Below are 25,283 nucleotides of genomic sequence, written 5' to 3'. Positions count from 1 at the left end.
CTACTGAAGAACTGAAGAGACGAGATAAAGCATCAGGCTTGGTGTTCTTAGAACCCGGACGATAAGAAATCACGAACTCGAAACGAGCGAAAAACAGGGCCCAGCGCGCCTGACGCGCATTAAGTCGTTTGGCAGAACGGATGTACTCAAGGTTCCTATGGTCAGTCCAAACGACAAAAGGAACGGTCGCCCCCTCCAACCACTGTCGCCATTCGCCTAGGGCTAAGCGGATGGCGAGCAGTTCGCGGTTTCCCACATCATAGTTACGTTCCGACGGCGACAGGCGATGAGAAAAATACGCGCAAGGGTGGACCTTGTCGTCAGAGAGGGAGCGCTGAGAAAGAATGGCTCCCACGCCCACCTCTGACGCGTCAACCTCGACAACGAACTGTCTAGTGACGTCAGGTGTAACAAGGATAGGTGCGGATGTAAAACGATTCTTGAGGAGATCAAAAGCTCCCTGGGCGGAAACGGACCACTTAAAGCACGTCTTGACAGAAGTAAGGGCTGTGAGAGGGGCTGCCACCTGACCGAAATTACGGATGAAACGACGATAGAAGTTCGCGAAGCCGAGAAAGCGCTGCAGCTCGACGCGTGACCTAGGGACGGGCCAATCAATGACAGCTTGGACCTTAGCGGGATCCATCTTAATGCCTTCAGCGGAAATAACAGAACCGAGAAATGTGACGGAGGAGGCATGAAAAGAGCACTTCTCAGCCTTCACAAAAAGACAATTCTCTAAAAGGCGCTGGAGGACACGTCGAACGTGCTGAACATGAATCTGGAGTGACGGTGAAAAAATCAGGATATCGTCAAGGTAAACGAAAACAAAGATGTTTAGCATGTCTCTCAGGACATCATTGACTAATGCCTGAAAGACAGCTGGAGCGTTAGCGAGGCCGAAAGGAAGAACCCGGTATTCAAAGTGCCCTAACGGAGTGTTAAACGCCGTCTTCCACTCGTCCCCCTCCCTGATGCGCACGAGATGGTAAGCGTTACGAAGGTCCAACTTAGTGAAAAACCTGGCTCCCTGCAGGATCTCGAAGGCTGAAGACATAAGAGGAAGCGGATAACGATTCTTCACTGTTATGTCATTCAGCCCTCGATAATCTATGCAGGGGCGCAGGGACCCGTCCTTCTTCTTAACAAAAAAAAACCCCGCTCCGGCGGGAGAGGAGGAGGGGACTATGGTACCGGCGGCAAGAGCTACAGACAAATAATCTTCGAGAGCCTTACGTTCGGGAGCCGACAGAGAGTATAGTCTACCCCGGGGGGGAGTGGTTCCCGGAAGGAGATCAATACTACAATCATACGACCGGTGTGGAGGAAGAGAGGTGGCCCTGGACCGACTGAACACCGTGCGCAGATCGTGATATTCCTCCGGCACCCCTGTCAAATCACCAGGCTCCTCCTGTGAAGAAGAGACAGAGGAAACAGGAGGGATAGCAGACATTAAACATTTCACATGGCAAGAGACGTTCCAGGAGAGGATAGAATTACTAGACCAATTAATGGAAGGATTATGACAAACTAGCCAGGGATGGCCCAACACAACAGGTGTAAAAGGTGAACGAAAATTTAAAAAAGAAATGGTTTCGCTTTGATTACCAGAAACAGTGAGGGTTAAAGGTAGCGTCTCACGCTGAATCCTGGGGAGAGGACTACCATCCAGGGCGAACAAGGCCGTGGACTCCCTTAACTGTCTGAGAGGAATGTCATGTTCCCGAGCCCAGGTCTCGTCCATAAAACAGCCCTCCGCCCCAGAGTCTATTAAGGCACTGCAGGAAGCTGACGAACCGGTCCAGCGTAGATGGACCGACAAGGTAGTGCAGGATCTTGAAGGAGAGACAGGAGTAGTAGCGCTCACCAGTAGCCCTCCGCTTACTGATGAGCTCTGGCTTTTACTGGACATGAAGTGACAAAATGACCAGCAGAACCGCAATAGAGACAGAGGCGGTTGGTGATTCTCCGTTCCCTCTCCTTAGTCGAGATGCGGATACCTCCCAGCTGCAAAGGCTCAGCACCCGAGCCGGCAGAGGAAGATGGTAGTGATGCGGAGAGGGGGGCAACGGAGAACGCGAGCTCCTTTCCACGAGCTCGGTGACGAAGATCAACCCGTCGCTCAATGCGAATAGCGAGTTCAATCAAGGAATCCACGCTGGAAGGAACCTCCCGGGAGAGAATCTCATCCTTTACCTTTGCGCGGAGACCCTCCAGAAAACGAGCGAGCAAAGCCGGCTCGTTCCAGCCACTGGAGGCAGCAAGAGTGCGAAACTCAATAGAGTAGTCTGTTATGGATCGATTACCTTGACATAGGGAAGACAGGGCCCTGGAAGCCTCCTCCCCAAAAACAGATCGATCAAAAACCTGTATCATCTCCTCCTTAAAGTCCTGATACTGGTTAGTACACTCAGCCCTTGCCTCCCAGATTGCCGTGCCCCACTCACGAGCCCGTCCAGTAAGGAGAGATATGACCTAGGCGACACGAGCAGTGCTCCTGGAGTAAGTGTTGGGCTGGAGAGAAAACACAATATCACACTGGGTGAGGAACGAGCGGCATTCAGTGGGCTCCCCAGAGTAACACGGCGGGTTATTGATTCTGGGCTCCGGAGATTCGAAAGCCCTGGAAGTGGCCGGTGGATCGAGGCGGAGATGGTGAACCTGTTCTGTGAGGTTGGAGACTTGGGTGGCCAGGGTCTCAACGGCATGTCGAGCAGCAGACAATTCCTGCTCGTGTCTGCCTAGCATCGCTCCCTGGATCTCGACGGCTGAGTGGAGAGGATCCGAAGTCGCTGGGTCCATTCTTGGTCGGATTCTTCTGTTACGGTGCGTGAATGAGGACCCAAAAGCGAATTAACGTAAACAGAGCTTCTTTAATAACAAAACAAACGTAGGCTCAGATGGACCGGCAGATTCCGACAGGACAGGACAAGGTTGCAGCAAACATGACGATAGTCTGGTTCAGGCATGAATAACACAAACAAGAATCCGACAAAGACAGAAACAAAAACAGAGAGAGATATAGAGGACTAATCAGAGGGAAAAAGGGAACAGGTGGGAAAAGGGGTGACGAGGTAGTTAGGAGGAGACAAGGAACAGCTGGGGGAAAGAGGGGGAGAAAAGGTAACCTAATAACGACCAGCAGAGGGAGACAGGGTGAAGGGAAAGGACAAAAACAAGACACAACATGACAATACATGACATGTAGTTTGTTTGTTTTCAGAGTTGTATGTTCTGCTAGTCAACACCCCACCTCACATGTTGCGTTTTCTACTTCACATTCCAAATGGCACCCTATTCCCTACATAGTGCACTACTTTTGACCAAAGCCCTAGTTTTGTGCCATGTGGAATGCATTCCAGGCCTTTACTCTATACCACCCTGCATCTCACTGCTGGCTTGCCTCTGAAGCTAAGCAGGGTCAATCTCGGTCGGTCCCTGGATGGGAGACCAGATGCTGCTGAAAGTGGTGTTGGAGGGCCAGTCAATCTTACTTCTGGTAAAAATAAGCAGAAAACAGATCCTAATACCCCAGGGTAGTGATTGGGAACATTGCCCTGTGTAGTGTGCTGTCTTTCAGGTGGGACGTTAAACAGGTGTGCTGACTCTGGTCACTGAAGATCCATGGCACTTATCGTAACAGTTAACCCCGGTGTCCTGGCAAAATTTCCATCATGGCCATCTAATCATCCCAGCTTTGAATTGGCTCATTCATCACCCCTCCTCTCCCTCTCCCCTATAACTTTTCCCCAGGTTGTTGCAGTAAATTAGATTTTTTTCTCAGTCAACTTATCTTCAGGGAATTTGTCTTAACCAAACCAAAAAAAGTCCATCTATAACAATCTACTGGCCTCCCAGCATTCTAATGACCTTTCACCCCTGACCCCACATAGCTGTTCCACACCATAGAGAACACCCATGTGATGTCAGGGACACCGCCAGCAACAATATACCAGATCATGTTTACATACCTCTCTCCCGAATACCACAACACCACACACAGTCACAGGCCGCCTAAAGAAGACATGGAGAAGGATGAATGAGGAAGAGACGAAAAAGGCAAAAACCGCCTGGGATGAGGTCAAGAAAACCGCCCAGAACAGAGTTAGCTGGAGATGAGCACCGTCGAGGCTCTTTGCTCCACTAGGAGCTGAAAGTCAAGTAAGTCAAGACCCAGTCTGTCAGAATACATCTCTCCCGTGCACACTCCGTCAGAACAGACACTCCCGTTCACTATTAGACCAGGACAAGTTAGAGCTATATTAGCCATAGAGGGGTTCTAACCCCCTGGTCTCCTTATAGCAGCATGCTAGGCAGTGAGTTGGTGTCCAGGGTCACATGCTACACAAATAGGACAAGACAGAATTGGACTGGAGGCCCTATTTTGGTTAAGAACACAATGACCGGGGCCTCCCGAGTGACGCAGTGGTCTAAGGCACTGCAACGCAGTGCTAGCTGTGCCACTAGAGATTCTGAGTTCGAGTCCAGGCTCTGTCGCAGCCGGCCGCGACTGGAGGACCCATGGGGCGGCGACAATTGTCCTAGCGTCGTCCGGGTTAGGGGAAGGTTTGGCCGGCTGGGATATCCTTGTCCCATCGCGCAATAGCGACTCCTGTGGTGGGCCGGGTGCAGTGCACGCTGACACGGTTGCCAGGTGCACTGTGTTTCCTCTGACACATTGGTGCGGCTGGCTTCCCGGTTAAGGGGGCATTGTGTCAAGAAGCAGTGCGGCTTGGTTGGGCTGTGTTTGGAGGTCACACAGCTCTCGATCTTTGCCTCTCCCGAGTCTGTACGGGAGTTGTAGCGATGTGATAAGACTGTAACTCCCAATAGGATACCGCGAAATTGGGGAGAAAACGGAGTAAAAAGAAATAAATAAATAAAAAAGAACACAATGGCCAGGAGGCCTGGGAGCACATAGTGGAAAGGAATCAGGGAGAGAACAGAGTGATACCAAACTTGAAATATTTCCTTTAAATAGCACCCAGTTTTTTTGAAAGGGTGGAAGACAAAACTGCCTATGTGCCCTTGAGCAAGGCACTTAACCCTAATTTCTCCAGGATCGCCGTTGATATTGGCAGACCCTGGCTTTGCCCCCACTCTCCGAGGGTGTCTCAGGGGAAGTTAGGATATGTAAAAAAAACGATTTACAAATCTCACGTATATTAATACACACTTATGCATGTGTGAAATAGGACAAACATAAGCACCCGCCAAATGATGATGATTATTTATTATTTACAGGATGTTGTTGCTCCCTGGTGGTCATACTGTGTATTACAACCTTCAGTCTGTTCATCTCTCAACTCAGGGTTGTACATTTTTTTTTATTTGTGTTTCATACATATGGAATATGTTTTATTGAAATTATGAGATTAATGATGGAGGGATCACAAAAGATGGCTTATCCCAAATTGACCCCTAGACCCTATGCCCTGTGCACTTGTGGCGATATGAGAGGATTTTACAGGCAGAGAAACATGGTAATAGCTCCAACTTGCACTCTGATTTGCTAGGCACATGTTTCACCATACTGCATACACCAATCAAGTGCATAGGGTATGGTTCTAGGGCACACGTGTCAAACTAATTCCACGGAGGGCCAAGTGTCTATGGGTTTTCGCTCCTCTCTTGTACTTGATTGGTTAATTAAGTTCAACAATAGGTAAGGAACTCCCCTCACCTGGTTGTCTAGGTCTGAATTGAAAGGAAAAATCAATAACCCGTAGACACTCGGCCCTCTGTGGAATGAAGTTTGGCACCCCTGTTCTAGGGGTTGATTTGGGATTGGGCCATATATATATATATATATACAGTGCCTTGCGAAATTATTCGGCCCCCTTGAACTTTGCGACCTTTTGCCACATTTCAGGCTTCAAACATAAAGATATAAAACTGTATTTTTTTGTGAAGAATCAACAACAAGTGGGACACAATCATGAAGTGGAACGACATTTATTGGATATTTCAAACTTTTTTAACAAATCAAAAACTGAAAAATTGGGCGTGCAAAATTATTCAGCCCCTTTACTTTCAGTGCAGCAAACTCTCTCCAGAAGTTCAGTGAGGATCTCTGAATGATCCAATGTTGACCTAAATGACTAATGATGATAAATACAATCCACCTGTGTGTAATCAAGTCTCCGTATAAATGCACCTGCACTGTGATAGTCTCAGAGGTCCGTTAAAAGCGCAGAGAGCATCATGAAGAACAAGGAACACACCAGGCAGGTCCGAGATACTGTTGTGAAGAAGTTTAAAGCCGGATTTGGATACAAAAAGATTTCCCAAGCTTTAAACATCCCAAGGAGCACTGTGCAAGCGATAATATTGAAATGGAAGGAGTATCAGACCACTGCAAATCTACCAAGACCTGGCCGTCCCTCTAAACTTTCAGCTCATACAAGGAGAAGACTGATCAGAGATGCAGCCAAGAGGCCCATGATCACTCTGGATGAACTGCAGAGATCTACAGCTGAGGTGGGAGACTCTGTCCATAGGACAACAATCAGTCATATATTGCACAAATCTGGCCTGTATGGAAGAGTGGCAAGAAGAAAGCCATCTCTTAAAGATATCCATAAAAAGTGTCGTTTAAAGTTTGCCACAAGCCACCTGGGAGACACACCAAACATGTGGAAGAAGGTGCTCTGGTCAGATGAAACCAAAATTGAACTTTTTGGCAACAATGCAAAACGTTATGTTTGGCGTAAAAGCAACACAGCTGAACACACCTTCCCCACTGTCAAACATGGTGGTGGCAGCATCATGGTTTGGGCCTGCTTTTCTTCAGCAGGGACAGGGAAGATGGTTAAAATTGATGGGAAGATGGATGGAGCCAAATACAGGACCACTCTGGAAGAAAACCTGATGGAGTCTGCAAAAGAACTGAGACTGGGACGGAGATTTGTCTTCCAACAAGACAATGATCCAAAACATAAAGCAAAATCTACAATGGAATGGTTCAAAAATAAACATATCCAGGTGTTAGAATGGCCAAGTCAAAGTCCAGACCTGAATCCAATCGAGAATCTGTGGAAAGAACTGAAAACTGCTGTTCACAAATGCTCTCCATCCAACCTCACTGAGCTCGAGCTGTTTTGCAAGGAGGAATGGGAAAACATTTCAGTCTCTCGATGTGCAAAACTGATAGAGACATACCCCAAGCGACTTACAGCTGTAATCGCAGCAAAAGGTGGCGCTACAAAGTATTAACTTAAGGGGGCTGAATAATTTTGCACGCCCAATTTTTCAGTTTTTGATTTGTTAAAAAAGTTTGAAATATCCAATAAATGTCGTTCCACTTCATGATTGTGTCCCACTTGTTGTTGATTCTTCACAAAAAAATACAGTTTTATATCTATGTTTGAAGCCAGAAATGTGGCAAAAGGTCGCAAAGTTCAAGGGGGCCGAATACTTTCGCAAGGCACTGTGTGTGTATATATATATATATATCTATATAGTTTCCTCCCATATTCATTGAAATAATGTATTCATTTATCCACTAGATAGCATCATCTGATTTCTGAACAATACAGCTTCATCAAACAGACTGGATTCGTAAGGTTACAGATTAATTTGGCGTCCCAAATGCCACTATATTCCCTATATAGTGCATTACTTTGACCAGGGTCCCGTCCCAAGTGGCCCCTATTCCCTACATAGTACAGTACTTTTGACCAGAGCCCTATGGGTCCTGGTCCAAAGAGGTGCACTATATAGGAAATAGGGTGCCATTAGGGACACAATATTAGTAACTTCCCCCAAACCTGTTATTTCTGTTCTGTCTGCTCTTCTATGGTTCTGCAGGAAGACTCTCCAAGGTCACTTCCACATCTACGGACTGTTCAATGAGCTGCGAGACACCAGGAGTCCTATTTACATAATTAAATAAAAGACAAGTAGACAGCCTTACCCTGACGTGTGTGTGGGTGTCAAATCAAATGAAATCACATACACATGTTTAGCAGATGTTATTGCGGGTGTAGCGAAATGCTTGTGTTTCTAGCTCTGACAGTGCAGTCATTTCTGCTCTCTGTGTTTGTGTGCTTGCATGCGTGTCTTCTCTTTCTCTCTTTCTGTGTGTGTGATTGTGGTTTTGTGCAGGAATTACACAAGGAATAATAAGGGTGATTAATTCAAATGATTTATTGTAATGACTTACATTTAAACAATAAAGGTACAGTAATTCCGTATTCTTTTATTTTCCAACATTTGGTGCAGTAATGGTTAACTGTTCAATAGAATGAATGATATACTACGGTGAAGCTGTCTGGAAGTAAAAAGATATGTTAAGAATAGTGTCCTCCCATTGTATGACTCGTATAACTCAGAAAATGAGTCGCAAACGGCACCCTATTTAGTGCACGTTTGACCAAAGCCTAGTGTACTATAAAGATAAATAAAGTGCCACTTGTATTTAGGCTACCTTTAATAAAATAATTATTCAAACTACCCGCATAGCTTTTCACAATCTAATCTTTAATAAGGTGCTTTCTCTATTGTGTTACTGGCGCTTTCACTAAAAAGCTTTTGAGTAACCTTTTCCTCCCTTCTATTGGCTACTGCTTTGATAAATTAAGTTTAGACAGCAATACAACCACAAAGATGGACTGATTCACAGCCTATTCAACTGTAAAGGGCTTTGTTGAATCCCTTTAAAGTAGTCTCTCCTAAGATTACATACACCTCATGTGACGCGCTTCTTCCCGCAGGCAGGGGGCAACATGACCGAGCCATAGCCCAGAGACCCTGCAGCGGTTGCGGCGCTGTTCAGCTTCAATCTGTTCAGATTACCAGAAGACGTCTGAGTACAGGGAAGGACACTGCTCGTTCTACCCTCAATAAATTGTTACCAGATTGCGGTTCCTATTCGGGCACGGCAGAGAGAGTGGATGTAAACAATATAGGGGTTTCCCTTTCGTCAGGTTCTTCCAGAATCTTCTATTTTGTATCCTAATTAATTGATGCAGTTGAACAGCGATTAAAGCAGGTGATATCGATCTGGTTGAATGGACACGACAAGTGAGAGGCCGGTGGTGAAGATGCCGGGAGCTGTGTCTCTTTCGGACCGTGAAATCCCCCCGGGTCATGGGCAGCAAGGGTGCTCTGGTACCGGGAAAATAATGGTATCTGGCTCGGGTTCTATGGTTCTACCGGGCGGGATAATCAACCCGCAGGTGCCCATCCGGAATATCAAGATGAAATTCGCGGTTCTGATCGGATTGATCCAGGTGGGGGAGGTTAGCAACAGGGATATCGTGGAGACTGTGCTCAACCTGGTAAGGAAATATAAACCATTTCAGAAACAGCATTTTACACATGCAACAAACACAACATCATCAACACGCACAGAGCGCTACAGTGTAGCACCATAATAAAGGGTACGGGTCTCAGTGGATGACTCGATGCCTGGCAAAACGGGGGTTGCTGCTGCTGCATGTGTTCTGTTCTGTACAGGTCTGATATTGTAGTCTAGAGAACATGTAACTAGAGATTACAGATAGGGTGTTATTAGAGATGGGGTTCATTCTTATTAGGGATTGAGGCATTACTCTGAACTCTTATGGAGTGTGACTGTTTCCTCATTTGAGCTTGTGCTTGTTAGACAACATTTCAACATCTGAAGATGACAGCTAACATAACATGACCCATTTGCAATATTTAGAACACATCAGATCAGATACATGGTGCCCCAATCTGATGTGGTGGATGGGACCACAGAAGGTGTCGCACTGGGCAAAAACTGGTTGAACAACGTTGTTTCCACGTGATTTCAACCCCAAAAATGAAAGTGATGTTATATGAAGGTGGGAAAACTGATAGAATTTGCAGAAAGTCATCAGTGTAAGGGCTTTTCATATTTTTTTTTCACCCAAGTTTTTAACCTAAATGACATGGTGACATTTGTTGTTGATTTCACACTGAATTCATGTCAGTTGACAACTCAACCAAATGTCAATCAAAACTAGATGTTAAACTGACGTCTGTACCCAGTGGGGTGTGTCTGTATGTATGTCTGTCTGTCTGTGTGTTCATGCATGTGTCTGTATGTCTGTAGCAGGTACAGGGCAGAGATGTGTGCTGCTGTGGTCTGGCTGCATTACCCATTCCACCTGTATGCTCTGTCATGCTCTGGGGCGGCAGGGTAGCTTAGTGGTTAGAGTGTCGGACTAGTAACCGGAAGGTTAGGTTGCAAGTTCAAAGCCGACAAGGTCTGTCATTCTGCCCCTGAACAAACCGCAAGCAATGCAGATGTAGAAGCATAAGAGGCAACCTTAATGGTAGCTATTGCAGGTATGAAGATGGAACCAGTCCATTCAATCATCATATTTCACTAATAGTTCCCATTTGGCCTCTTAGGCTTCCTGTCTAATATATCTGGGTAAATGGGTAAATGGGGAAATATCAGTCCTAATAGGCTATAGTTGATTCATATGATAGCTTTCATTTGTAGAGAGATGTGTTGGATGGAAAAACTGTCTATATTAACCATCATCCATCAACTCCTTGTAGAAGTGGAAATTGTATTTGAGTCTCAAATGGCACCCTATTTCCTATATAGTGCACTACTTTTGACCAGAGCCCTATGGTCAGAAGTAGTGAAACTATAGGAATAGAGTTCCATGTGTGAACACACTGTTTCATGTGATGGTTTTTAGTGCTGCATGTCAGGAGGTGTGTTTTTAATGTGCCCCTGGTATGAAGAAACAGTGTGTATGATGGTGAACAGTTCTCTGTCGAGAACATTATGTTTCTTTCTGAGTAATGTCTCCTCTCCTCTAACTAATGGTTCCATTAACACGTCTCTGTCATCAGGCAGGACAAACTACCCTACATGAGAACTAGAATGAATAGCATAACACTCAATTAGGTATTGTTAAAAGCAAAAATGGAATCTAAAAAGGTGATTGCTGTAATGGAAAACAGACACAAGCAGGCTAGGGTAGAGATGTAGAATGCATCCCAAATGGCACCCTATTCCTTATACGGTGGACTACTTTTGACCAGTATACTATAAAGAGAATAGAGTGCTATTTTGGATGCACCATATGAGTGTGCAGGGCTGCATCTGTCTGATTCATATCCCCACAGTTCACTTGAGGTTGGATGAACACATACCGTAGCAGCACGGTCTCAATTGGAGAGAGACAGTGGGATGGAGGGAACATTTTAGCATAATGCTAATATAATGCTAATCGTGTCTCTCCTGTATGTATGAATGAATGATTCAGAGGGTCAGGACTCTGAACAGAGACCAGTCTGATTACAGAACAATGGAGAGAGAGACGTGGAGCGACTGAGAGCAGAGTCAAGTAGGAGCAGGTTGACAATGATGAGTGGATGAAAGGAGGAGTAGGAAGAGGTGGAGTAGGACGGGAAGAGAGATATAGGTCAAGTTCCTGCCCGACTAGATTTGCAGGCATTGCATTGAGTCAACCAATGGTTGCGTGCTATGTCGTCATCATCGACTATGCAGTCGGGTATCAGATGGTGATATCATATGATGTGGTTTGCTGATATGTTAAAAATACAGTACCTATCCAGGCATTGTAAGATCTTGCATGCATTTGCAATGTACTTGGGAAGGAACTCGACCATAGTGATCTATCGTATGAGGCCTTGTAAAAACCTTGTACACATGATCTTGATGTGTACATGAATCCTGAACTTATGGACTGGCATGTTGAATCTAGCTAGTGTTATGAATAACTAGGGTATTTTGGGGGGCAGGTAGCCGAAGTGGTTAGAGCTTTGGGCCAGTAACCGAAAGGTTGCTAGATCAAATCCCTGAGCTGACAAGTTAAACATCTGTCGTTCTGCCCCTGAACAAGGCAGTTAACCCACGGTTCCTAGGCTATCATTGTGAAAAATAATTTGTTCTTAACTGACTTGCCTAGTTAAACTAAAGGATAAATATGGCTGAGAACTGAAGTTGGCCATCCCTCGATCTAGACTAGGTTATGTCCCAAATGGCACCCTATATAGTGCACTATGGGCCCTGGTCAAAAGTAGTACTGTACATTACAGTATAGAGAATAGGGTGCCATTTGGGATGCAACCTAGATGATGGAACACCACTCCTGGGTCTTAAAGGGCTCAAATCCATTCTGACACATCAACTGTACACTGTCCCGTGGAGGAGAATAATGAACCTCCTATCAGACAGATGCTACAACACTGTGTTGTGATGCTATAAGGCAGTATCCTGCCCCACGGTGCCACCTTCCATCATCTCAGCTCATTAAGCCTGCTTAGCTCGTTTATCTTCTCTATAGAAGCCAGTCTGAATAAAGCTGTAAATAAGATAACGTGTCATAATGAATTAAGTCTCCCCTCTAGGTTTCATTCAGCAGGGTTGTAATTCATTAATGCACACCGTAGCAAAACGTTTCGCAACTGAAAACATTTTGTAAACGAAAATGACCGTTTCTTATTGGAAAAGTTCAGGTCTATTTTCTTCCGTTTGGTTTCTAGTGAATACTACCCAGGAATTTGATTGTTTAATGAGGGATGAGATTAATCAGGACTTTTTCACTTAGCAACATTCAGATTCAGTGTTTAATAATAGTCACATGTACAGGGTTGCAGGTGTGATTGCTGGGTACAGTGAAAATCTTAGGCTTCGAGTTCCAAGATGCAGGACTAAGTTAATTAAAATGATCTAAATGGTAATAAAAACAACAACAATATGAATATAAATAGCACTATATGCTATGTACAACAACAACTGTAGCAGTGATGAATAAATAAGGCAGAGTAAAGACTGTTGAGGGGGTGGGGGAGAAAAATGACCATTGAGGGAATGTGGGGACTAAACAAAATGAAAAACCTGTTTTGATCAGCAGTCTGTTCCTCACCTGTAGTTTGTCCCAGCAGTTCATTAAATATGTAATAACACATCATGTTCATGAAGTGCTTCTCTGAAACCCAATAATGCTAAGATCAGGGACCAGTACACAGTGTATTTACATTAGCATATTCTGGATATTACTGACTAGGTCAGAGAACTAGTCATCTAGAATATGATTATGATTCTGGTCAGCCACCGCAGATCCCCATCACCATTCTGCCTAGCTGGTGGTGTCTCTGGGTGGCAGCTGGCACGTTGCCACACTTCATATCCCACATCTGTTTTACAGGGTGGCTGACAAGGTGAGGGATGGGTGGCTGATGGATGGCTGATGGATGGATCAGAGGCTGCTACTGATAGATGCTGCAGTAGTCCTACAGTAACAGTGTGATAGATGATGCAGCTGGCCTACAGTAACAGTGTTTTAGATGATGGAGCTGGCCTACAGTAACAGTGTTTTAGATGATGCAGCTGGCCTACAGTAACAGTGTGATAGATGATGCAGTAGGCCTACAGTAACAGTGTGATAGATGATGCAGTAGGCCTTCAGTAACAGTGTGATAGATGATGCAGTAGGCCTTCAGTAACAGTGTGATAGATGATGCAGTAGGCCTACAGTAACAGTGTGATAGATGATGCAGTAGGCCTACAGTAACAGTGTGATAGATGATGCAGTAGGCCTACAGTAAGTGTGCTTGATGATGCTGTAGGCCTACAGTAACAGTGTGATAGATGATGCAGTAGGCCTACAGTAACATTGTTATTGATGATGCAGCTGGCCTACAGTAACAGTGTGATAGATGATGCAGTAGGCCTACAGTAACAGTGTGATAGATGATGCAGTAGGCCTACAGTAACAGTGTGATAGATGATGCAGTAGGCCTACAGTAACAGTGTTTTAGATGCTGCAGTAGGCCTACAGTAACATTGTGATAGATGATGCAGTAGGCCTTCAGTAACAGTGTGATAGATGATGCAGTAGGCCTACAGTAACAGTGTGATAGATGATGCAGTAGGCCTACAGTAACAGTGTTTTAGATGCTGCAGTAGGCCTACAGTAACAGTGTGATAGATGATGTAGCTGGCCTACAGTAAGTGTGATATATGATGCAGTAGGCCTTCAGTAACATTGTGATAGATGATGCAGTAGTCCTACAGTAACAGTGTGATAGATGATGCAGTACACCTACAGTAACAGTGTGATAGATGATGCAGTAGTCCTACAGTAAGTGTGCTTGATGATGCTGTAGGCCTACAGTAACAGTGTGATAGATGATGCAGTACACCTACAGTAAGAGTGTGATAGATGATGCAGTAGTCCTACAGTAAGTGTGCTTGATGATGCTGTAGGCCTACAGTAACAGTGTGATAGATGATGCAGTACACCTACAGTAACAGTGTGATAGATGATGCAGTAGGCCTACAGTAACAGTGTGATAGATGATGCAGTAGGCCTACAGTAACAGTGTTTTAGATGATGCAGTAGGCCTACAGTAACTGTGATAGATGATGCAGTAGGCCTACAGTAACAGTGTGATAGATGATGCAGTAGGCCTACAGTAACAGTGTGATAGATGATGCAGTAGGCCTACAGTAACAGTGTGATAGATGATGCAGTAGGCCTACAGTAACAGTGTTTTAGATGATGCAGTAGGCCTACAGTAACAGTGTGATAGATGATGCAGTAGTCCTACAGTAACAGTGTGATAGATGATGCAGTAGGCCTACAGTAACAGTGTGATAGATGATGCAGTAGGCCTACAGTAACAGTGTGATAGATGATGCAGTAGGCCTACAGTAACAGTGTGATAGATGATGCAGTAGGCCTACAGTAACAGTGTTTTAGATGCTGCAGTAGGCCTACAGTAACATTGTGATAGATGATGCAGTAGGCCTTCAGTAACAGTGTGATAGATGATGCAGTAGGCCTACAGTAACAGTGTGATAGATGATGCAGTAGGCCTACAGTAACAGTGTTTTAGATGCTGCAGTAGGCCTACAGTAACAGTGTGATAGATGATGTAGCTGGCCTACAGTAAGTGTGATATATGATGCAGTAGGCCTTCAGTAACATTGTGATAGATGATGCAGTAGTCCTACAGTAACAGTGTGATAGATGATGCAGTACACCTACAGTAACAGTGTGATAGATGATGCAGTAGTCCTACAGTAAGTGTGCTTGATGATGCTGTAGGCCTACAGTAACAGTGTGATAGATGATGCAGTACACCTACAGTAAGAGTGTGATAGATGATGCAGTAGTCCTACAGTAAGTGTGCTTGATGATGCTGTAGGCCTACAGTAACAGTGTGATAGATGATGCAGTACACCTACAGTAACAGTGTGATAGATGATGCAGTAGGCCTACAGTAACAGTGTGATAGATGATGCAGTAGGCCTACAGTAACAGTGTTTTAGATGATGCAGTAGGCCTACAGTAACTGTGATAGATGATGCAGTAGGCCTACAGTAACAGTGTGATAGATGATGCAGTAGGCCTACAGTAACAGTGTGATAGATGATGCAGTAGGCCTACAGTAACAGTGTTTTAGATGATGCAGTAGGCCTACAGTAACAGTGTGATAGATGATGCAGTAGGCCTACAGTAACAGTGTGATAGATTATGCAGTAGGCCTACAGTAACAGTGTGATAAATGATGCAGTAGGCCTACAGTAACAGTGTGATAGATGATGCAGTAGGCCTACAGTAACAGTGTGATAGATGATGCAGTAGATCTACAGTAACAGTGTGATAGATGATGCAGTAGGCCTACAGTAACAGTGTGATAGATGATGCAGTAGGCCTTCAGTAACAGTGTGATAGATGATGCAGTAGGCCTACAGTAACAGTGTGATAGATGATGCAGTAGGCCTACAGTAACAGTGTGATAGATGATGCAGTAGGCCTACAGTAAGTGTGCTTGATGATGCTGTAGGCCTACAGTAACAGTGTGATAGATGATGCAGTAGGCCTACAGTAACATTGTTATTGATGATGCAGCTGGCCTACAGTAACAGTGTGATAGATGATGCAGTAGGCCTACAGTAACAGTGTGATAGATGATGCAGTAGGCCTACAGTAACAGTGTGATAGATGATGCAGTAGGCCTACAGTAACAGTGTTTTAGATGCTGCAGTAGGCCTACAGTAACATTGTGATAGATGATGCAGTAGGCCTTCAGTAACAGTGTGATAGATGATGCAGTAGGCCTACAGTAACAGTGTGATAGATGATGTAGCTGGCCTACAGTAAGTGTGATATATGATGCAGTAGGCCTACAGTAACAGTGTTTTAGATGATGTAGCTGGCCTACAGTAAGTGTGATATATGATGCAGTAGGCCTTCAGTAACATTGTGATAGATGATGCAGTAGTCCTACAGTAACAGTGTGATAGATGATGCAGTACACCTACAGTAACAGTGTGATAGATGATGCAGTAGTCCTACAGTAAGTGTGCTTGATGATGCTGTAGGCCTACAGTAACAGTGTGATAGATGATGCAGTACACCTACAGTAAGAGTGTGATAGATGATGCAGTAGTCCTACAGTAAGTGTGCTTGATGATGCTGTAGGCCTACAGTAACAGTGTGATAGATGATGCAGTACACCTACAGTAACAGTGTGATAGATGATGCAGTAGGCCTACAGTAACAGTGTGATAGATGATGCAGTAGGCCTACAGTAACAGTGTTTTAGATGATGCAGTAGGCCTACAGTAACTGTGATAGATGATGCAGTAGGCCTACAGTAACAGTGTGATAGATGATGCAGTAGGCCTACAGTAACAGTGTGATAGATGATGCAGTAGGCCTACAGTAACAGTGTGATAGATGATGCAGTAGGCCTACAGTAACAGTGTTTTAGATGATGCAGTAGGCCTACAGTAACAGTGTGATAGATGATGCAGTAGGCCTACAGTAACAGTGTGATAGATTATGCAGTAGGCCTACAGTAACAGTGTGATAGATGATGCAGTAGGCCTACAGTAACAGTGTGATAGATGATGCAGTAGGCCTACAGTAACAGTGTGATAGATGATGCAGTAGATCTACAGTAACAGTGTGATAGATGATGCAGTAGGCCTACAGTAACAGTGTGATAGATGATGCAGTAGGCCTACAGTAACAGTGTGATAGATGATGCAGTAGGCCTACAGTAAGTGTGATAGATGATGCAGTAGGCCTACAGTAACAGTGTTTTAGATGATGCAGTAGGCCTACAGTAACAGTGTGATAGATGATGCAGTAGTCCTACAGTAACAGTGTGATAGATGATGCAGTAGGCCTACTGTAACAGTGTGATAGATGATGCAGCTGGCCTACAGTAACAGTGTGACAGGTGATGCAGTAGATCTACAGTAACAGTGTGATAGATGATGCAGTAGTCCTACAGTAACAGTGTGATAGATGATGCAGTAGGCCTACAGTAAGTGTGTTTGATGATGCAGTAGTCCTACAGTAACAGTGTGATAGATGATGCAGTAGACCTACAGTAACAGTGTTTTAGATGATGCAGTAGGCCTACAGTAACAGTGTGATAGATGATGTAGCTGGCCTACAGTAACAGTGTGATAGATGATGCAGTAGACCTACAGTAACAGTGTGATAGATGATGCAGTAGGCCTACAGTAACAGTGTGATAGATGATGCAGTAGGCCTACAGTAACAGTGTGATAGATGATGCAGTAGGCCTACAGTAACAGTGTGATAGATGATGCAGTACACCTACAGTAAGAGTGTGATAGATGATGCAGTAGTCCTACAGTAAGTGTGCTTGATGATGCTGTAGGCCTACAGTAACAGTGTGATAGATGATGCAGTACACCTACAGTAACAGTGTGATAGATGATGCAGCAGGCCTTCAGTAACAGTGTGATAGATGATGCAGTAGGCCTACAGTAACAGTGTTTTAGATGATGCAGTAGGCCTACAGTAACTGTGATAGATGATGCAGTAGGCCTACAGTAACAGTGTGATAGATGATGCAGTAGGCCTACAGTAACAGTGTGATAGATGAAGCAGTAGGCCTACAGTAACAGTGTGATAGATGATGCAGTAGGCCTACAGTAACAGTGTTTTAGATGATGCAGTAGGCCTACAGTAACAGTGTGATAGATGATGCAGTAGGCCTACAGTAACAGTGTGATAGATGATGCAGTAGGCCTACAGTAACAGTGTGATAGATGATGCAGTAGGCCTACAGTAACAGTGTGATAGATGATGCAGTAGGCCTACAGTAACAGTGTGATAGATGATGCAGTAGGCCTACAGTAACAGTGTGATAGATGATGCAGTAGGCCTACAGTAACAGTGTGATAGATGATGCAGTAGGCCTACAGTAACAGTGTGATAGATGATGCAGTAGGCCTACAGTAAGTGTGATAGATGATGCAGTAGGCCTACAGTAACAGTGTTTTAGATGATGCAGTAGGCCTACAGTAACAGTGTGATAGATGATGCAGTAGTCCTACAGTAACAGTGTGATATATGATGCAGTAGGCCTACTGTAACAGTGTGATAGATGATGCAGCTGGCCTACAGTAACAGTGTGACAGGTGATGCAGTAGATCTACAGTAACAGTGTGATAGATGATGCAGTAGTCCTACAGTAACAGTGTGATAGATGATGCAGTAGGCCTACAGTAAGTGTGTTTGATGATGCAGTAGTCCTACAGTAACAGTGTGATAGATGATGCAGTAGACCTACAGTAACAGTGTTTTAGATGATGCAGTAGGCCTACAGTAACAGTGTGATAGATGATGTAGCTGGCCTACAGTAACAGTGTGATAGATGATGCAGTAGACCTACAGTAACAGTGTGATAGATGATGCAGTAGGCCTACAGTAACAGTGTGATAGATGATGCAGTAGGCCTACAGTAACAGTGTGATAGATGATGCAGTAGGCCTACAGTAACAGTGTGATAGATGATGCAGTAGGCCTACAGTAACAGTGTGATAGATGATGCAGTAGGCCTACAGTAACAGTGTGATAGATGATGCAGTAGGCCTACAGTAACAGTGTGATAGATGATGCAGTAGGCCTACAGTAACAGTGTGATAGATGATGCAGTAGGCCTACAGTTACAGTGTTTTAGATGATGCAGTAGGCCTACAGTAACAGTGTGATAGATGATGCAGCTGGTCTACAGTAACAGTGTGATAGATGATGCAGCTGGCCTACAGTAACAGTGTGATAGATGATGCAGTAGGCCCACAGTAACAGTGTGATAGATGATGCAGTAGTCCTACAGTAACAGTGTGATAGATGATGCAGTAGGCCTACAGTAAGTGTGTTTGATGATGCAGTAGTCCTACAGTAACAGTGTGATAGATGATGCAGTAGACCTACAGTAACAGTGTTTTAGATGATGCAGTAGGCCTAGAGTAACAGTGTGATAGATGATGTAGCTGGCCTACAGTAACAGTGTGATAGATGATGCAGTAGACCTACAGTAACAGTGTGATAGATGATGCAGTAGGCCCACAGTAACAGTGTGATAGATGATGCAGTAGTCCTACAGTAACAGTGTGATAGATGATGCAGTAGGCCTACAGTAACAGTGTGATAGATGATGCAGTAGGCCTACAGTAACAGTGTGATAGATGATGCAGTAGGCCTACAGTAACAGTGTGATAGATGATGCAGTAGGCCTACAGTAACAGTGTGATAGATGATGCAGTAGGCCTACAGTAACAGTGTGATAGATGATGCAGTAGGCCTACAGTTACAGTGTTTTAGATGATGCAGTAGGCCTACAGTAACAGTGTGATAGATGATGCAGCTGGCCTACAGTAACAGTGTGATAGATGATGCAGCTGGCCTACAGTAACAGTGTGATAGATGATGCAGTAGGCCCACAGTAACAGTGTGATAGATGATGCAGTAGGCCTACAGTAACAGTGTGATAGATGATGCAGTAGGCCTTCAGTAAATATTTTAGATGATGCAGTAGGACCTACAGTAACATTGTGACGTGTAGCCTAACTGTGTTAGTCTACCAGCTTTATTCATCTACACGGCCCCTGGAGACCAGCCCCAGTGACCTTGCTGCTGCAGTAATATAAAAAGTGTGTTTGAAATGGCTCCCTATATAGAGAATAGCGTGCTGTTTGGGATGCAGACAACGACAGCCCCATATTCATAAGGACCGCCCGCGCATTCAATGTCTAAGCACTCAGTCTCAGTGTAAGGATCACTATTTCTCATCTTGATATTTTCCTTGATTTAAGTTGAAATCTAAATGTAAATCGGTAATAGTGATGTGACTAAACTCAGGCTACTGTTTGTCACATGGCTTATATCCTGTCGTCTAAACATGACAAAGCAGTGTGTGTACTTGCGTGTCTGTTTAGGATGTCATGCTGCTTGATAGTCTTAGTGGGTATATACAGTTTGGATATAAGGGCACAAGGCGAGACCCAGATGCAGACACAGGAGGCAGATGGTTAGAGTCCAAGGTGTTTATTAACAATCCAAAAGGGGTAGGCAAGAGAATGGTCGTGGACAGGCAAAAAGTCAGAACCAGTTCAGAGTTCCAGAGGTACAGAATGGCAGGCAGGCACGAGGTCAGGGCAGGCAGAATGGTCAGGCAGGCTCGAGGTCAGGGCAGGCAGAATGGTCAGGCAGGCTCGAGGTCAGGGCAGGCAGAATGGTCAGGCAGGCTCGAGGTCAGGGCAGGCAGAATGGTCAGGCAGGCTCGAGGTCAGGGCAGGCAGAATGGTCAGGCAGGCTCGAGGTCAGGGCAGGCAGAATGGTCAGGCAGGCTCGAGGTCAGGGCAGGCAGAATGGTCAGGCAGGCTCGAGGTCAGGGCAGGCAGAATGGTCAGGCAGGCTCGAGGTCAGGCAGGCTCGAGGTCAGGGCAGGCAGAATGGTCAGGCAGGCTCGAGGTCAGGGCAGGCAGAATGGTCAGGCAGGCTCGAGGTCAGGGCAGGCAGAATGGTCAGGCAGGCTCGAGGTCAGGGCAGGCAGAATGGCAGGCAGGCACGAGGTCAGGGCAGGCAGAATGGTCAGGCAGGCTCGAGGTCAGGGCAGGCAGAATGGTCAGGCAGGCTCGAGGTCAGAGCAGGCAGAATGGTCAGGCAGGCTCGAGGTCAGGGCAGGCAGAATGGCAGGCAGGCACGAGGTCAGGGCAGGCAGAATGGTCAGGCAGGTGGGAATGGAGTCCAGAAAAACAGGCAAAGGTCAAAACTGGGAGTACTAGTAAGAGAGAATAGAAAAGCAGGCGCATGGGAAAACACTCTGGTTGCCTTGAACATACAAGATGAACTGCCACAGAGAGACAGGATACAAAGGGATAAAAACACCAGGGAAAATAATCCACACCTGGAGGGGGTGGAGACAATCACAAGGACAGGTGAAACAGATCAGGGCGTGACACTGGGAGCAGAGTTGAATGGTCAGAAATCCGGTATGTATTCGGCTATGTCCCAAATAGAACCCTATTCCCTATATATTGCACTACATTTCACCTGGGCCCATATTTAGTAAAAATAATAAGGAATAGGGTGCCATTAGGCCTGGTCTGTCTGTATCTGTTATGTTTCTGGGTCATAATGCTTCTTAGTACAGGAAACTTTCTAATGCGCCCTGCCCCCTGTAGCGCTGCATACCTGTCTGGATTAGTAGCCTTTGACCGAAATTACAGAGAAAATACCAGGGCCATGTCCCAAAAAGAACCCTATTCCCTATATAGTGCACTACTTTTGAACAAGGTCCATAGGTCTCTGGTCAAAAGTAGAGCACTAGATAGGGTACCATTGGGATAGATCCCAGGCTAAGCTCAAAATCAGCCTTGGTAACCAACACTGTGCAGCCTCTTATAATTTTCATTGAGCAACGTTCTGGAACTAACCACAATAGAATACCACAGTCCCTGTTTGGTCTTCATGCTGCTAGTTTTTTCCCCAAATCAATATTTTGCTGAGAAAAGCAGTTTATTTTCTCGCAACAAATGTGTTACTGATGTTGATGTTTTTTGCCTGAGGCAAATTGAAACCTTCAGCCACATTTACTGGATGTACTTAGTTGGGCCATGATCTTTCAATTCCCATTAAAAGGCATATTGAGGTGATGAGGACATGGTTACAGCTTGGGAGACTTCTGTCCTGTTGTCTTGTGGAATTTGAGATTCATAGAATTAAGTCAAACATTTACCTGAAGACATGGACATTCAGAACGTATCTGAGGAATGGACAGACATATTTCAGCTTGTGTCAGCTCTTCACCCAGGAAGTAGACAACATTCATCAGTCTGGAGGTTCTGATGACACTGCCAGAAAATAATGGGTACAACATGTAAACATGCCAATGTTATGTCACATATTAACATCCCCCTTCTCCCCATTGGCTGGGCCGGACTGTGAGTGTGATTGCATCTCAAATGGCACTCTTTCCCCTATATAGTCCACTTCTTTTGACCAGGGCTCTCATCTAAAGAAGTGCACTATGTAGGGAATAGGGTGCCATTTGGGACTCAGACTGAGAGAGCTAGGAGGGTCTGACGTGAAGAAACAGACATCACAGCTCCACATCTCTGGATGAAAACAGATGTTGTGTCAGTATGCATGTCTCTTTCATTATGTTACTTTCCTCAAGAGAAATTATTTTCAAAAGACCAAAAGCTGGCTGACATATTTGAAACAAGCGTCTACTGTTACAACAGCCCTGTGGTGGGTTGTCTGTAGATAGATAGATGTGTGGTTGTATCAGATCTAGAGGGAATAGCTTTGTATCCATCAGGAGAGTAGGGGTTGATTTACCACTACATTAACATCAGATCTCTGTTCAGCTCTGCTCAGCTCAGTGGTGATGGCTTCTGGGAGACTTCCCTCCTCCTTCTTCTCCTGCTTCTCAGTTCAGATGCTTATTTTTGTTTTTCATGGCAGGCATCTAAAATTCATGTTGTCCCAGTTTCTCTGGATCTCTGGATGAGTTTCTCTGGGTTAAAGCCATGTTGCCATACTGCTGCTGTTGCACTCTGGGACAGACATTCTCTCTCTCTCTCTCTCTCTCCCTTGTTCTCTCATTTTCTCTCTCTCACTATGGGCTCATGTCTTGGATGGGGAAACGTGAGTCTTAAAAAATATTGTTGATTTTCAGAACACATCTCGACTCACATTGGGAATATTCTCTAAACAACAAATCCCAAACCCAGCAGGCCCTCTGAGCGTGTTTGATTGTTCTTAAATTCCCGCGGTTGGTTGAAGTTGAAACACTACAATGGAGCCCTTGGGCTGCTGGGCCTGATCACTACACACATCAACCCTGTACAATCTACTGACTAGGAATAAAGGAACGGCTATAGCAGCCAGCAGTATAGCCTTTTAATTAGGAACCACAGTCTATCTGTGCTGTCCCAGAGCAGCCTCCTGCTTGTCCCAGGCAGAAGGGATCAATCCTGGGTCGATGCAGCCGGAGTGACGGGGCAGAAGTAACATAGACCAGCCTGGTGGTGAGACAGAGCAGACAAGTAGGACTGTGACCCAAATGCCACCCTATTCCCTTCATAGTAGACCTGCCTGCAGTTCCGCTGAAACCCTCCTGCCTTTGTTTGCATCTATTTGCATCTTGTTTACATCTATTTACATCTTGTTTACTCATATTTACATATTGTTTACATCTATTTACTACTTGTTTACATTTACATTTATTCCATAATAATTTGAAATGGGGAGGTATCTTACAAGCCTCCCAGGGTTTTCTACCTTTCCTGCACATGCTCATTTAGTTTTCCTTTTAAACTCTGATCACATTGTTTTGTATTTTCTTGTGTGAAAAAAAATCTACCAAAGCCTGCTTAGTCTAACATCTGTTTAGTGTAGACCTCATCCTCTGCAGTAGACCTCTTCCTCTGCAGTGATCTGCCTTTTCATTCCAACTGCTCTCTATAGTGATGTCATGTAGTCCCTTTACATACCATGCACTAGGTTATAGTGACAAATCTACACTAGCACTGTTGGAGCTAGGAACACAAGCATTTCACTACCCCGCAATAACATCTGCTAAATATGTGTATGCGACTAATAAAATGTTATTTTATTTCATTCGATTTTATTGACTGTTTAGATCCTCTCTGCTACTGTGGGAGTCAGTGCATGTGTCTCAAATTGCACCCTATTCCTTACATAGTGCACAGCTTTTTACCAGGGCCCCAGTCAAAAGTAGTGCTTTATATAAGGCATTTGAGAGATGGCAGCCAGCAGCTTTGGCCTCTCTGTGTTGTGTCCCTGTGTTGTGTCCCAGTGTTGTGTCCCTGTGTTGTGTCCCTGTGTTGTGTCCCAGTGTTGTGTCCCAGTGTTGTGTCTCTGTGTTGTGTCTCTGTGTTGTGTCTCTGTGTTTCCTCTCTGTGTTGTCTCTCTGTGTTGTGTTGTGTCTGGGATGAAGTATCTATGTCACTGGAAACAAACCACTAAAGCCCAGAGGAGCTGTTAAAGAGATGGGCCACAAGCCACTGCAAAGGCCATGGATCTCTATCTCTCTCTCTCTATCTCTCTCTCTCTCTCGTTCATGCGTGGTAACCCTGGAGAATTGCTGATGGGGGATTTTTTGGCAGCTGCCTACATTAGCATGGCCCTGATGGAACATTATGTGCTCACTGCCTCCCCACATTAGCATAAGAGGGCTGTAGGCCATGCCTTCCTGTTCTGGGTAATGGGGACCAGGGGCAAAGCTGGTAGGAAGAGGAGAGGAAGAGAGGAGAGGGGGAAGAGGAGGAGAGGAAATAGGGCTACTGATGGCTGGAGGGGGAGAGAAACAGAGGAGGAGAGTAAAGGAGGAGAGAGGGGATATGGGGCTCTGGGGGACGAGATGGGGGCACAGCTGGCTTCTGTCTTGCAGGAGGAAGAGTGGAGAGGAGGAGGAGAGCAGAGAAGGGAAAGGAGGAGAGGTGGGGGTGAGGATATGGCTGCTGCCTGCTGTCTTCCAGAAGGAGAGGAAGAGGAAAGGAGAGGTGGTTAGTAGGAAGAGGAGATGGGCTGCACTATGTCTATATCTGGAAATAGGGTGTTAGTTGGGATGCAGACAGTGTTTTTGCCAATACATTTTATAATACTTCTCTGTAGACATTGATAAAAAACTTCAACCCCCCACCAAAGGGAAGAAAAAAAAGATTTACATTAGCCAATCATTTAAATATCTGGGTTATAACTTAGACACTATGTTACTCCACCCCAGAAGATAACTAAAGTAATACAACCCACTGGGCACAGATGTGTCTAGTTTTGATTTACATTTGGTTGAGTTGTCAACTAATGTGAATTCAACGTGAAATCAACAACACATTTTACATGTAATTGGATTTAGGTTAAATGTTGGGTAAGAAAAAGACTACATTCCCTTACGTTGAGGACTTTTTGCAAATCCAATGATTTTTCCACGTAGGGAGGATTATTTAAGATATATCAATCCCTCAAATTACCTCTTTAAAC

General features: G+C 45.0%; 1 protein-coding gene across 4 annotated transcripts in view; it reads left to right on the top strand.

Moving 5' to 3' along the window:
* The first annotated feature begins 8,712 nt into the window (after nucleotides 1-8,712).
* LOC110507646 (neurobeachin) overlaps nucleotides 8,713-25,283 on the top strand; it is a 340,890-nt gene continuing 324,319 nt past the window's right edge. For 3 of the 4 annotated variants that reach the window (XM_036965231.2, XM_090224708.1, XM_090224707.1), the window contains exon 1: nucleotides 8,912-9,281. In XM_036965231.2, the coding sequence (XP_036821126.2) occupies nucleotides 9,012-9,281 (270 nt within the window). In that variant the 5' untranslated portion in view covers nucleotides 8,912-9,011. Of the gene's footprint in view, nucleotides 9,282-25,283 lie in introns of all 4 variants that reach the window. The other variant, XM_036965229.2, reaches the window with a different exon arrangement.

Source organism: Oncorhynchus mykiss, chromosome 27 (genome assembly GCF_057628025.1).
Source record: "Oncorhynchus mykiss isolate SJ-2025 chromosome 27, ASM5762802v1, whole genome shotgun sequence".
Classification (NCBI taxonomy): Eukaryota; Metazoa; Chordata; class Actinopteri; order Salmoniformes; family Salmonidae; genus Oncorhynchus; species Oncorhynchus mykiss.
Note: the sequence above shows the minus strand (reverse complement) of the source record. Positions and strands in the feature narration are given on the sequence as shown.